At 41.1% G+C, this 15,527-nt stretch overlaps 1 protein-coding gene across 4 annotated transcripts in view; it reads left to right on the plus strand.

Annotated features, from left to right (window-relative positions):
• Positions 1-1,370: 1,370 nt before the first annotated feature.
• The window catches only part of tmbim4 (transmembrane BAX inhibitor motif containing 4), a 37,397-nt gene continuing 23,240 nt past the window's right edge, over positions 1,371-15,527 (plus strand). Inside the window, exons 1-3 of one of the 4 annotated variants that reach the window (XM_047575414.1) lie at positions 1,371-1,498; positions 2,076-2,190; positions 12,788-12,896. In XM_047575414.1, the coding sequence (XP_047431370.1) occupies positions 2,100-2,190; positions 12,788-12,896 (200 nt within the window). In that variant the 5' untranslated portion in view covers positions 1,371-1,498; positions 2,076-2,099. Of the gene's footprint in view, positions 1,499-1,594; positions 1,901-2,075; positions 2,191-12,787; positions 12,897-15,527 lie in introns of those variants that run through there. The other 3 variants (XM_047575415.1, XM_047575416.1, XM_047575413.1) reach the window with 3 other exon arrangements.

Raw genomic sequence — 15,527 nt, forward strand, 5'->3', positions numbered from 1 at the left:
ACAGAACCTTGAAAAAATGTGTCCTGGTCTGACGAATCTTGATTTCAGCTGCCACATTCGGTTCGCAGGGTCAGAATTTGGCATAAACAATATGAAAGCATGGATCCATCCTGCCTTGTATCAACGGTTCAGGCTGGTGATGGTGTAATGGTGTGGGGGATATTTTCTTGGCACAGTTTGGGCCCCTTTGTACAAACTGAGAATCTAAAATGCATTTAAATGCCACAGCCTAACCTTAGTATTGTTGCTGACTATCTCTATCCCTTTATGACCACAGTGTGTCATGATTATGTCTGTATTGTGTTTCAAGTTTCCTGTTTTATTTTATTTTTTTAAGTTTCTTTGTTTCCTGTCTGTCGTGTCTCCTTGTGTTTCTGTCATGATTATGTCTGTGTCATGTTTTGAGTTTCCTGTTTTATTTGGTTAAGTTTCTTTATTTCCTGATGTGTTTCCTCACGTGTCCTTGATTACTCATTGGTTTCTCCCTGTGTGATTGCCCTGATTTGTCTCACCTGTGTCTCGTCATCCCTCTGCCCCTGTGTGTATTTGTAGTCGTGCCTTCCCTTTAATCCATATCACGTCGTTGTGTTACTTTCATGCCATGCTTTTGTTCCCATGGTCCTGTGGTTTTTGTCCTTGAGCTATATTCATGTTCTAGTTTTGCTTTTCTTGGATTTACGTGCCCTGACTGCAGCGCCTTTTGTTACCTTATGTTGGTTTTCAGTTTGTTATTAAATACCCTTTTCCCCCGATCCCCTGCCTCATCATTTGCCATCCTGCATCTGGGTCCTCCCCTTAAAACCTACATACCTGACACAGTGTACCCATCTTCTGACGGCTACTTCCAGCAGGATAATGCACCATGTCACAAAGCTCATATCATCTCAAACTGGTTTCTTTACTGTACTCCAATGGCTTCCACAGTCACCAGATCTCAAGGCATTAGAGCACCTTTGGGATGTGGTGGAACAAGAGATTTGCGTCACAGATGTGCAGCTGACAAATCTGCAGCAACTGTGTGATGCTATCATGTCAATATGGACCAAAATCTCTGAGGAATGTTTGAACTTTGTTCAAAGTATGCCACAAAGAATTAAGTCTTTTGTTCCAGTCTTTTACTAGCAAGGTGTACCTAATAAAGTGGCCTGTGAGTGTATATTCAGTTCAGTTTATTCGGGGGGGGGGGTGCAGAATTCTTAGTAAACCCTGCAACAACATTTGTATTGGATTAAGGTCAGGACTTCTTGTTTAACCATTCTTCTAGAATGACTGGCGTGCTTGTGTTCTTTGTCTTGCTGCAAGGCCTACCTTCTTTTAAGATTGAGGTCACGGACAGAAAACCGTGTTCCGTAATGTGGACGTTTATCCTGTGGAGGGCAGTAATACCCCAAGTAACGTCAAGACTACTAAATGTTTCAGAAGAAGAAGAAAAAGCAGAAGCAGGAAGAGGAAGAAGAAGAATCGCTGTTTATTGATACCACGGTACCACGGCACCACGGTACGGAGCAAAAGATTCTGTAATAACTACAGGTTGGGTAGTAGGGTAACTATTTAGTGAACGTCGGATTCACTGTTACTAATTGGGCGGCGGAGGGGATCACTGTTACCTAGGGGTTTAAAAAAAGAAATTGAGAATTTTTAGGCCCGTGTATAGGATAGTACTATTCATGGTTAGCATGACAAAGTGACAAGGCAAATGAGTTTAAGTAAGATGTAGGGATGCTAAGATTAGGGCAAACAAAACAAACGCGGAAAGAAAACAGATTTCAAGTGAAAGAGTGCAAAGACGAAAATAAGTGTTTCTCGTGACAATTGTATTGTTAAGGACATTTAGAAGTTTTGTCTGATGCACCTAATTCCAGACGGTGGCAGCAATGCAACAACACGAATACCAAATGCGGTAAAAAAAAACAAAAAAACAAAAAAACAAAAAACAAACGTACGTGTGTGTGTGTGTGTATATATATATGTATGTATGTATATATATATATATATATATATATATATATATATATATATATATATATATATATACATATGAATAAACAAGAGCTCATTCATCTTTCTTTGTCTAGGTGAGGAAACGTCACAGTAACACGATGAGCAGTGAAAAATACCCCAGATCTTCAATTGAAGATGACTTTAACTACGGTACCAACGTGGCTACAGCGAGTATCCAGATACGTATGGGTAAGTCAAGTAATATGTCAGTGTTGACCTCGCCAGTAAGAAATTAAGATAGCTTTTTAGCTTTAATTAACCTACAGCGACATAGATAGATAGATAGATAGATAGATAGATAGATAGATAGATAGGTCAGTAAAGTGCTGGCAGAGTGAGTAAAGTGCAAACAACTTGTGTAAAAAAAAATGCTCTCCAGTGAGGGGAAAGGGACAACCGGTCTTTTCTGTGGAGTGTGTTAATCGCTTCAGTGCCTTTTTCTCTTTTCCCAGTACAGCTGGAATACCACGCTGTGATGCAATATGTAAGAAGAATGCTTTCTATAGCAGTGTGATAGAAGGCTACCAGCACCTTCTCCGTCAAGTTATTCCTCTTTAGCAGCTTCAGGAAGTGCGGCCACTGCTGAGATTTTGATAGTAGTGGTGATAAAACCATGACAGTTCATCAGAAATGAGTACTCTGAAGAATCTAAAAGTGTGGACTGTTTCCACATGGACCCCATTTTTAACAAGTGGAGGAGGTTCCGTCTGCCTCTTCCTTCTGAAGTCGAGGATCAGCTTCTTGGTCTCAGTAGTGTTCAGTTCAAGGTTTTGTTTTTGACACCACGTTGTCAGTCTCCCTTTAATATGTTTCATTTATTCACCCTCTGTAATGAGACCAATTACCCCTGTGTCATCAGAAAATGTAATGATGATATGTTGGGTGAGCTGAAGTACAGTCATAGGTATAGAGGGAACAGAGTAAAGGGCTGAGAACACAACCTTGCGGTGCTCCAGAGTCTAATGGTGGTGGAGAGGTGGGGCCCCTGTCTGACTACCTCAGAGCTGTTGGTAAGGAAGTCTCCAATCCAGGTTCAGATGGGAGTGGAGAAACCCAGGTGGAACAGCTTTTTTGTGAGGATGTTGTGACAATTGTATGTGTAGCTGTAATCCACAAAGAGAATCCTCACATAGGTTCTGCAGTGCTCCAGGTGTGCGCAGCGTGTGTTGCTATGACGATGGCATCCTCGGTGGACCTGTTTGGTCAATATGTGAACTGGTGGGAGTCGAAAGAGGCTAGAAGGCTGGATTTTATGTGAAACTAATTTCTCAAGGCATTTCACTATGGCAGGGGTCAACACTACTGGCCTGTAGTTGTTGAGGTGCTTTGGAACTGCCATTTTTGGCACAGGGATGTTCACAGGCTAACAAAAATTCCTACGTTTTTATGTAGTTTTTATCTCTGTACCTCAAAAAATGTGGCCACCAGAGAACTTTGAACACCTTTTTTTTTTGTTGTTGTTAAAAACAGAGAACTCGTCACACCAGCGTGGGAGTTTATTGTGAAACAATACACACTCATGTAAAATGAGATTTTTCACCAAAATGTAGACCGCAACCAAACCGTAGAGGTATCAAAACGCCGTTTTGTGTAACACTTGTAACACACTTGTCGTGTCTCGTAATCTTTTTTTTCTAATCTAAAGCATGGCATCTTTTAGCAAAACAAGTGAGGCGATTTAGAAATGTTCACACTTTTTTCTGGCTTCTCCCTTCATTTTAATGGGACAAATCCCTCATTTTTTTGTGGTTTATTCCCCTTAGAAAAGTCATAGCACACCTGTCCCAATCGAGATGCATGTTTTGATATCATGTCCATATCACTTCAAAGCCAATGAGTTGCATTGCCTCCCTAGAATAAACGCGGTGGAGAGTAATATAGGAGCCAATGCGTTTGCTTCCCTAGAATAAATGCGAGCATTGCATTGTCTCCCTAGAATAAATAAATGAACAAAATAAATGGTCTTTACACTGCAAAAATTAATATAAGAAATAAGTACTTGGTTTGTGCAGATATAGACTACAATTAAGTGAAATAATCTGTCAGTGCAGTAAGATAATCACACTTGGTAAGATTTCTTAAAAGAAGAAAAAATAAATACCTGCCAATCACTGGAAAGTACACATTTCATCCACATCTGCAAACCTGGAAATATATTTGTTACAAGGGTAAATATTATGCAAAATTTTAAAATGAATGTCCCACACCTTATTTAAAAGACAAAACTGAAAAGGACACAACCAGGTCTTGCGCCAGTTTATACCAACAAACTTTACTCTGGGTGAAATCTTATTACGACTTTGTAGTACTTTCCTTAGATGTTTGTTTGTACTTTTTCTGTTCATTATGTCAATTCTGTCAACCTTAAGATGTTAAATGGTCTTGCTCTTATATAGCGCTTTTCTACCTACTCAAAGTGCTTTTAACTTCAATCATACCAGTGGGAATCGCGCTTGTAATAAAAACAAACTTTCTGTATTTGACTGGAAAGGTTTTAACTTTCAGAAAGTCTTCAAAACTGTAAAGACCACCATTATCATCAAATAAGGCTGTCACAAATATTGTGTCAATCCAGCTCTCTTTGTATATGCTTTTGTTTTTAATTGTAATATGACCATTGTTCCAAAGCAGTTCCTTGTGTGGAGAAAAGTTGTGAGCATAAAATAATTTCCAAGAGAGTAAAGCTTGCTAATAAAACCTTGAGAGTTTCAGAGGCAATTTAGAGACCGTGTAGTTGCAGCTCAATAAAAAATTTAAGCCTCCTACTTTTTAAAATATATTGTGTGGAATAAAATTCCATAGTGACTCTCGTTGCTCCAAACATTTTTTAAGTCATTTAACTTTAAGGGTGGAATTTAAATGAAAAAAATTCAAAATCTCCAAACCTCCTTCTGCTGTCTCTAAACTGAGGATTTCTTTCTTAAGATGGTGGTGTCTATTTTTTCCTTTTTTTTTTTTTTTTTTTTTTTTTCTCATTTGTCTGCATTTGTCTGCATAGTTGAACACCACAGGGTGTCAACATTATATGAGGTTGATGCAGTTATATTCTTGCAGCTGAAAGCTTTATTACTTCAGTGCGTGAGTGTGACCATCACCAGCCTTCCCTGAGAACTGTCCTGTTGATCTTTATTGAGTGTAGTGACCTTGTGTGGCAGGGAGGGCAGTGCTACACCTCAGTGAATAGAGGGGGAGAACAAAGGACAGAAAAGATGTAGAAGGATGGACAGTGGAGGAGATGCATGTGGTGCTAGTAGGAACTAGTGGAGTGTAGGGTTCTGTGCTTCCCAAGTCACCTCACTCAAGTATGACTGGATACAGTCATCTCTGGAGAGATGAGAGTCCAGGGGGGTAAGGGTGTCCCAATGGAAGGAGAGAAGTCTGCCATAGGGCACGTAGTGATAGAGTGAAAACAATAATCCAGCCCTTAATAGCCGGGACTCATCAATTTTTCTTGATGTGATCCAGCACGGGCTGGCAGGTGACAACACACATGCATGTGGGCATTCCCTAAATATGAGTGAGACCATTACCAGGGCCTAGAGTCAGGTCAGAAGCCCCAGCGCCCGAGAACCTCCACCCCAGTGTGGCGACGACCAACACCCCCAGACCGACCAAGCGAGCACAAGTCGGTGCAGGCCAGAGCAGCCCCCTATACCCCCCTATACCCCCCTATACCCCCCACACCCCCCAGCCACCGCAGCCCGTCCACCCACCGCCGCCAACATCCCCCCCAAAGACCCCACCCCCCGCCCGCAGGGCAGCCATGGACACCCCTCCAGCCGAGAGGACTCCCCCAGGAGCCCAGCAAAGCCCCCGCAGACGGGCACCGGCCCAGCGCCCAACCAGGGACGGGCCATCCGAGCAGAGGGGCCAAGGTGCCAGCCCCATGCCCCTGGCGCACCCAGGCCAGGGAGACCACAGGAAGAGGGAACCCCCACCCGCCAGGGAGAGACCCCAGCCCCCCATGGAAGGGAGAGGGGAAACACCAAGCCACCACCCGAACCAGTCAATACCGGAACAACGGGGTACCCAAGGGAGCCGCCACGAACCCGTCGCCACGCAGCACCGGGAGACAAAGCCAGGCCAAGAGGACACCAGAGAACCCAGGTAGGTACCCCTACCAACCGCCGTGGGGCCACAGACCGCCAGCCCAAGATGCCCCTGCTAGCGGAGGACCAGGCCCCCCAAGCCGTGCCAAGGGATAATGAAAAGTGACAGTGTCCCTATTACTGTGCTTCCTCAGTCCCTGATGAGGAAGCAAGCCCTACACCGTGACCCTGTGACCCTGGTGTGGTGCATTAAGACAGGGGGCAAACAGGAGGGTCAGGTGGGTCAGAGGACTGCAGCACACTACTGTCCTGCAGCCTGCCCTGACCCTGACCGATCCTGGGTGGACCCCTAAGGTGAGGTGCATTAAAAACTTGGGATGGGTGTGTGTGGTGTACCTAGCCTTGGTTGTAATGGGCGACATAGTGTATGGTGGAGTGTGAGGTGAGTGCAATTTAGGAGGCAGGCAAGTGAGGGCCAAGTCCCCAGCAGCACGGCCAAGGCGCAACCGCAGCCCATGGGACCCACAGACGGGGCGAGGGCCCCCAGGACTCAGGAAGTCCCCTGACCAGACCCCGCCCCCAGCCCAGCACAGCAACCAGGATGCGACAGACCCCCAGGAAACCCCGAAGAACCAACACCGACCAGCCGAGCAATGGCATCACCTACCCCCCCATCCACCCCCCGGGGTGGCAGGGGTGCCCCCAAGGCGGACGGAGACCCCACCCCCCGCAGCTCCCCCAGCCCCAGCGCGACAGAGCGACTGGACACGCCGAGGGTGGTATTCACGCAGCCCCCCACACCCTCAGGCTCCGACCCCAAGGCGCCGGGCGTGGCCCCGACTGCCGGGGCCCCCCGGACCCCAGGAAGGCCCCCCACGGCCAGCGAGGACCCAGCCACTGGCGGAAGGAAGGAGGGGCCGGAGGAGGAGCCGGGCGGAGGGCGCCGCAGAGGGGAGGGAGAGGAGGGGACAGGGAGCCCGCCAGCCCAGACCGCCAAGGCCCACCAGGAGATCCAGGGAGAGTCGGTCACCGATACACCACGACCCCAGGAAAGTGAGCAAGCGCCGAAGCCACAGGGAACCCCAGGCAAGTCTCCAGTGCCACCCCACGTGGGGGAGAGGGAGGCCAGCCGGGTAAACCGCTCAGGGCCGGAAGTCAACCCAGGGGTGAGAAGGAGTAGGGCACCCCTAATGCTTGCTCAAGGTGTTGTGGTCCGGGGATCCTCCTTAGTGAACCTGGATGAAGAGGGCAATAAAATCTTTTCCATAACGACAGTCATCACTGTAAGAGAAATATTATTATAGCATTACAGTAAGTGGAACAGAAGTGGCAAAAGCTAGCAGGCAAAGTCAAGATGTAAATTAAGGTTGAGGGAGTCGCAGAATACAGACCATTTTTTGGCAGAGTCAACTGATTTTTTCGAGTAGCAGATATTTTCTCCAATGATATATAATCGGAAAGAAGGTTCAACCACTGGGAAATGTTTAGTGACTGTTTGTTCTTCTAGTTCATAAGGATTGTTTTCTTGGCGATGGTGAGAGCTACAAGGACAGATTGTGATAGATGGTGAGGAAGACTGATTGTTTCCAGGTCACCAATGAGGCACAAGTTAGGGGTTAATGGGATTCTGCAGTCCAAAATTAAGGCGAGTTTCTGTGTTACAAGTGACCAGAAGTGCTGTACCGGAGAACAGAGCCAGAGAGCGTGGAAATAAGAATCTGAATAGTTTTGGGTGCATTGCGTACATTTGTTGGATTGGGAGAAGCCCATTCTATACATCTTGTATTGAGTTGTGTGTGATCTGTGGAGTACTTTAAACTGGATCAGCTGATCAGCTGTTTTTGTCATTTTAAATATATTTTGGCAGATCTGAGACCAGAAATCAAAGTCTGTAGACAGGGAAAGATCGTCTTCCCATTTTGATATTGGTACATGTATTAAATGTGTGGTTGATAGCCGCTTATATATTAAAGACAGGGTTTTCTTCTTTTTCGGTGTGAGTTTTTTAATGTTGGTGACAAATTGTGGTGGCTGTATGCAGTTCTGGAGCACTGGGATTTTCTTTTTGATTGTCTTGGTCACCTGTAGGTATTGGAGGAAGTTTCCATTTCTTATTTCAAACGTATCAAATAAATCTGTGTGATTCATAAGTAAGTTCCCCTGGAAGAGGTGATGGAGGTGGGTTATTCCTTTATGCTTCCAAGTGCTGAGGTGAAGAGGGACTTTGTTATTCAAAGGGGGGTGTTCAAAGGGTTTGTATAATGAAGGAGTGTTCAATTGAATCAAATGCCTTGTAGAAGTCAGGGAAGACCATTAATGCTTCAGAATTACATAATCAGAATAGTCAATTAGATCCAATATTAATCCGATATTAGCACTAATATGACGTTTTGCCATGAAGCCATTTTGGTTTTCACTTATTATCTCTTCTAAATTATTTTTTAGCGTAAACTTAAGCTAAGATTTTATAATCTGTATTTAAAAGTGAAACCAGGTCTCCAGTTTTCTATTATTAAAGGATCTTTTCCTGGCTTAGGAATCAAGGTCATCAAGCCTTGCTTCATGGTTGCTGTCATGTCTTGTTTGTTTATACATTCATTATACATTAATAAAAGGTGATCTTTGATTATATCCCAAAAACTTAAACTTAAAACTTAAATTTAAAGAATTTCCATTTTTGAACTGAATCCATTTCTTTTCTATTAAATATATCTAAATTATATATAAATTTACACCCTCATTAATTTTTTATCATCTAATATATCATTGTTCAATTTCCAATAACCTCTAATGTTTGATTTTTCTTTAGAACCCCTCAGTTTCAGACAAAGGAGCATGAGAATGTGAGATATCTGAAAGAAACTGTAAACTCTGTGATGACATTAACTAAAAGTCAATCCTTGACCATAAACTCCTGATGGAGTTAGACCATGTATAGTCTGTGACAGTGGGTTTCATAAATCTCCACACATCTGTCAGTAGAAAATGATCACTTATGAGTGAGGTAGGTTTGAAGCTCGATAACCCTGTTAGTAGATAGTAGAATCTTTGTACTTCCCCTTTAAGATGTCCAGCTTTAAAGAAAGTTCAAAAAACATTTTCTTTTGCTTGAGTAGTTCTGTTTGGTTCATAAACATTGCAGATAATAAACAGGAAGTTGTCTACTTTCAAAACTAAAATAATCCACCGGCCTTCATTTGAAACAGTGGACTCCAGAATATCACCATTAAATCTGTTTAACAATATTGCAACTCCAGCTGAGTGATTTGAGCCATGAGAAAAATAGATTGCATCCCCCCATTGTGATTTCTACAATTTTTCATCATCAATATCTGAATGAATTTCTTGTTAGAAAACAATCAGTATTGCAACTTCTGCAAAATAAAAATACTGCCTTTCTTTTCGCGTAAGCCCCTTACATTAATAGAACACAAATTCAGTGCCTTAAAATTAAAACATTCTATATTTAACAAAATATATATCTAATGTCAGAAAAACAAATGAACTTTACACTATATCAGAGAACAAACAATAAAGTAGATACTTAAAAACCATGAACTTCAACTATAAGTACCGTTTCTCTTAATAGTGGATTTTAAACCATTTAACATTTACTGCTAGGCCTGTTTTGTACCGCTGTGTCACACTTGATAAGAGCTTTTGTAATGAGTGATTTTAACGAGTCATCTTTTTTCCTTCGATGTAAGCATTGGGACGTCGGAAACCAGCACGTTTCCCTTGCTTTCTGGCTGCTTCCACAAGAGGCCACAGCCGGCTTCTTTCCATCCTGTCAGCATGTGTTGAATCCTCCCTTTTCTTTCAAGATCAGATTTTCACGGAAGACTTTCCAGATTTTATTCCTGAAGTTTCTCATCATGAATTGGATCATGATGGGGCGTTTTGTGTCGTCACGGGGCGCTCCTACCCTGTGCACCGTGTCGACAAGAAAGCTGATTTTCTCCTTTTCCACTCGTGTGAGCGCTTCAAAAAGCTTCATGATGTCGACCCTGATGTTTTCTGCAGGTGTCTCCTTCATCCCGTACAGCCTTAGGTTCCAGCGCCGACTCGGCATCATCACTTCTCTGCTGCAGTCTGGAGACTTGATCCGATAACTCTTTCACTTGCTTCTCGTTCTTTTGAACCTGGATTTCCACACCTTTCAGCTGGTCACACACTACGGTAATAGCATCGGTGTTGCTGGACAGCTTTTGCTCAAGAGTGATGAAGCGGTTTGTTAATTCCACCACCGCTTTCAGGATGTCTTCATTTAAAGTGCCTCCAGTAACTATTTCCAAGGATCTTTGTTTTTTAGGTCCGGACTCTTTGTTGATGTTAACGGTAACGGTGTGAACAAAGTTGCGATTATATTGATCAATTAAAGAAGCTCTGTCCTTATCTCTAGCTCCTCTTTTTGTGGCCATGCTGATTTAAGCTAACTCAAATAAGCTAGAGGTTAGCAGTCACGTTGTTGTTCTTCTCTCTGTCTTTCTTTCATTTATCTTTTTTTTTTTTTTTTTTACTCACAATGCTCATTTTCTTCTCCATGTTGGTTCAGCGGTAAAAATTTTCGGTTTAATTGCCATTTTTTGTCGTGGTACAACTTAGAGCCTCGGAGCTCCTCACTACCCAACCGCCCTGCCCTATTACAGTTATTATTGTATTGCTGTAGTACAGTGATGTCATTCAGTACGTTTACATGCACGTGTATTCTTTCCTTTAATTACATTACTCTGACTAAAATCGGAGTTCTCTTTATCCGATTAAGACGCCCAGCTAATGCAATTGTAATTCAGTTTTCTCCGGCATGTATACACTTAATCGGACAACTAACAGGATAGTGCATGTGCGCATTCTCCACAACCGCTGTGCTGGCGTGTGATCCCGGAATAAAAACTTCCAAGAAAGAAGAAGGTAAACAGAGCCGGTAGAAGAACCGTCTGAGCGATAGCGTGTATCTTCTCTGCACCAGAAGTAGCGTGTACATTACGTACAAGATTAAAAAAAAAAAGTACTCTTTTTTTTTTAAATGTTGGTCTGCCACATGAACGACTCTTGTTTAGTATATGACGTAATAGGTCAACCAGAAAGCAGGCCATATTAGCATGGTTATGTTATTCAATTCTCTCCCATGAAACTGGGACAAGGACTGTAGTCAGAAAGTCGAATTTCAGGCATAGCTTGATTAAGCTGTATGTAAATGCACTGTTGGTCATGTTCAAGAAATCAGTTTGAGATGATATGAGCTTTGTGACATGGAGCATTATCCTGCTGGAAGTAGCTGGAAGAAAATGGGTACACTATGGTTATAAAGGGATGGAGATGACCCCCAGCAACAATACTATTGCTGCCCGATCCACACAGCTCTGGACCCTTCCTGCTCCTCCAACCCCAGATTGGTAACCCTTCGGGCTGGATACATGGACTGTGTTTTTCTTCTGCATTTAGGGTCTTTTGAACCGTTCTTTATTTGACCCTTCGCCTAGGACCAGGAAAGCCCCCTTTCTGATTTTATTTTTTTAGCACACTTAAGTGTTCCAAATCATCAAGCACATTTAAATGTAAAAAGTAACACAAATAAACACAAAATGCTGTTTTTAAATGAAGGTTTTTATTGTTAATCCAAACCTACATGCCCCCTGTGGCCCCCTAATCATAGTCCCTGGTTGGGCCACCCTTAATCAATCACCCTGCAATCAAGTGTTTTCCAATAACTTGCAATGAGTCTTACAGCGATGTGGAGTAATTTTGGCTCACTAATCTTTGCCACATTGCAGAGGTTGCTAACATTTAAGTCAGATGTTAATACACGTTCCAGAAAGTTCAACTTTTGTCTTGTCAGTCCACAGAGTATTTTCCCAAAGGTCAAGATGTTTTCGGCTGAACTGAGACAAGTCTTTATGTTCTTTTTCGCTCACCAATGGTTTTCATCTCGGAACTCTGTCATGCAGGCCATTTTTGTCCGGTCTCTTTCTTATGGTGGTGTAATGAATAGGGATGAACATTGTTAAGGTTTTGTCTGATACTGATACCATATTGGTATTTTTGAAACAGTGCCGGTGCTTAAAACATGAACTAGCTTACTAGCTAGACCAAGCTAGCAGAGTTAAATCAAATATCAGATGTTTACCATACATTTTTCTTATTCACTGATTTTATTCGTACATAAGACTAAGATATGCATTTTCTGTCTCTGGTTCATAAATCCACTGATCAGCCACGACATTAAAACCACAGATCGATCGATCTTTCTTTCTTTCTCTCTGTCTCTCTGTCTGTCTGTCTCTTTTGTGACAATGTAATGTTCTACTGAGGAACTGTTGGACCTGGCATTTGCGTGGGTGGATGTTACTTAGATAGGTACCTCTCGCCTACACCAGACCAGCAATGACACTGCTTAATGGCAGCAGTCATCCCCAACAGGATGCAGCCACACACACACAGTTTAGGAACAACTCAAAACACATTGACTGGAACAAACCTGATCCACAGAGGACCCTCCCCGCAAACCATGGGACCCAAAGGTTCCCATTCCCAATATCCGGTTTGCCAGAACCACAGGACACACTCAGAAAGCCCATGTCCATTCTCTGATGTGTCAAAACTATTTTGCACAAGCGAGGCCTATACAGTATCTGGTGGTTGTCAAAATGTTGTGCCTGATCGGGGTATGTGAACACATATAGATGAGAAATGGGAAACTATAATGTGGTGTCTCTTCTGCTGTCTTTGTTTATCAGACTTCCTAAGGAAGGTGTACACCCTTCTGAGCTTGCAGATCATCTTGACCACAGGCATCTCTGCTCTCTTCATGTTCTGTCAACCCATCAAAGATTTTGTCCACAGCAGGTGAGTGTTTTGGCTCATGATATTATAAAAATGAGACAAACAATCAGACAGACCTGATCAGTAAACGCCACCAGTGGAGCACACAACGGAACACACTGCATGCTTACAGACTCCTTTTTGTACTGGAAAAGTATAACCTGCAAGCAATGAAACAACATCTATTCTCTTCCCCTTCTTTTGTTTTTTGTTGAACAATTATGTGAATGTTAGAGCAGTATTTATTCTGTCTCTTTTTTTGCTTTGTTTTTGCTGCTACACTAGCTCTATTACTAATAATGCATGTGAGCTTACCATTTTAATCTCTTGCAAAGCTTACTTGATGGAGAATTGGACAGCATATATATCTAAGTTCTTTGAGCCAGAAACATGCTTGCTCTTGAACCTCCAAGAGTCTTCCGACAAAGAATGTGTCGCGTTCAGTAATTTTAAGGGTTATTTCATAACTGGGTGCTTTTTCTGAAACCAGGAGCATTTATTCCTCAGGTTGGTTCATTTGGGCTGATGTGGACACAGCAGTTGCACTCTTTTCTGGAACAGATTCACAATAGTCGTCTGGCTTGTTCTGTTGACAATGGAGTTAATATTAGCAACTCTAACAGAGGCCTTTAGATGCTGTGGTGGCTTGTCTCAGTCTCCTCAAATCATCAGTCATATGAAATCTTCTTACACTCTGACTCACTGTGGATTCCAAACTCTTTAGAGATAGTTTTGCAACTTTTTCTAGCCTGCAGAAGCACCCCTTTTTCATCCATCCTCTTAAAGCTCCTTATTTGTGTGATCATACACTTTCATAAAACATGTTGAGAAGATCAGATTTTGACAAAGACCTGATTTATTTTAGTAGTAGTAGTATTTATTCAGCCACAGTTAATACATATCAGTATAAATAAATATAGGCTGAAGCAAATAATGCTTATAAAGGCCTAACCAAGACTCTAAACCATTTAAGCTACCTTTCAAAAAATAAATAAATCATTCACATTTGTAGCTCTCAAAAATAGCCTCACAAACCATTCTTTTATAAACAAAAAATTAGTTGGACATTTTTAAATTTATACTTCCATCATTCCAAAATTTAACTCCAGTTACAGAAATACATCTCCTTTTTATGCCTTTTTTTGCTTTTGGTACAAAATATTTGCAATAATCTCTCAGAACATAGTTACTCTCCCGTGTTAAAAAGAACTTTTGTATAGGATCTGGGAGTGATTTTGATTTTGCTCTAAACATTATTTGCATTACTTTATAATGTTCATTTAATATCATGATAATTTAGAAACAATCAATTTGTGTGAGCATAATAATCAGTTTTATTGGTGATACGTATGGCTCTCTTTTGCAGTAGGACTATTGGATTTATAATTGTTTTATAGGTTGATCCCCACAATTCTATGCAGCACAACATGTAAGGTTGTATTAATAAACAATAAATTAAACGTAGTGCTTTATAATTCAATACATTTCTACATTTATGCAGGATTGCTACCGACTTAGATATTTTTCGTTCAATATAATCAATATGTTGTTTCTATGATAATTTATGATCAATTATAACACAGAGGAACTTCGTCTCAAAAACTCTTTCTGTATTTATATTCCAGATTTTTAATTCAGTATCACTACTGATTTTTTGTTGATTTCCAAAAGCCATACATTTGGTTTTCTCAATATTTAGAGACAATTTATTAACGTCAAACCAAATTTTAAGGATTTTTAACTCCCATTCAGCTTCATTCAGAAGTTCCTTTAAATTTTTACCAGAACAAAATAAATTTGTATCATCTGCAAAAATAAATAACACATTTTAACAAATCAGTAACATAATAACAATTTTATCTTTAATTTGCACACACTGATGTCTTCCTTCTAAGTAGCTTTCCAACTAAGAATTTGCAGGACCTCTTATCCTATATGTCTCAATTGTTTTTTTGCAAATCTATTGTGATCTATAGTATCAAAAGCCTTCTTTAAATCAGTATAAATACCCATTGAACATTCATTATTTTCACTTGCCGCTGCTGTTTCTTCTACCGTTTGCATCACTGCAAATGTAGTAATTCTGTTTTCTCTAAAACCATACTGATTTTCACTTAGTAACTTATGTTTATCAATGAAAGAATCCAATTGTTTCACAATTTCTCAAATATTTTTGAAAACTGAGGGAGTATGGATACTACTGCTGTGCGTAGCCAAAGTACCTACAACCACAAAATAATTATTAAAATCTTCAACAATACTTTGTAAATTGTCTACTGTAATATTTGAGGCATTACAAAAGTAATTGGGGAATTCAGATGTAAAACATATATTTCCTGTAACATTATATATTACTTTCCAAGTCCTTTGAATATTATTTTACAATCTTCCAATATCTTATTGCACTGTAAAAAAAATAATCCTAAAAAAACGGTAAATTTCTGGCAGCAGGGGCGTCATAAAATAACAGAAAATTAAGTTATCGTAAAACTACAGCTATTTTCCGTAATTTAATTAATTTGTACTTTTAATTTTTGCCTTATTTTCAGGTTTGTTTTAAAATTTAATAAGAAACATTTTCACATTTTAAAACAATTAAATTACCTAGATATATGGTAAATAAATAATAATGCTTAAATTTACAGAAATGTGCTG

Source organism: Mugil cephalus, chromosome 22 (assembly GCF_022458985.1).
Source record: "Mugil cephalus isolate CIBA_MC_2020 chromosome 22, CIBA_Mcephalus_1.1, whole genome shotgun sequence".
In the NCBI taxonomy this organism is placed as follows: domain Eukaryota; kingdom Metazoa; phylum Chordata; class Actinopteri; order Mugiliformes; family Mugilidae; genus Mugil; species Mugil cephalus.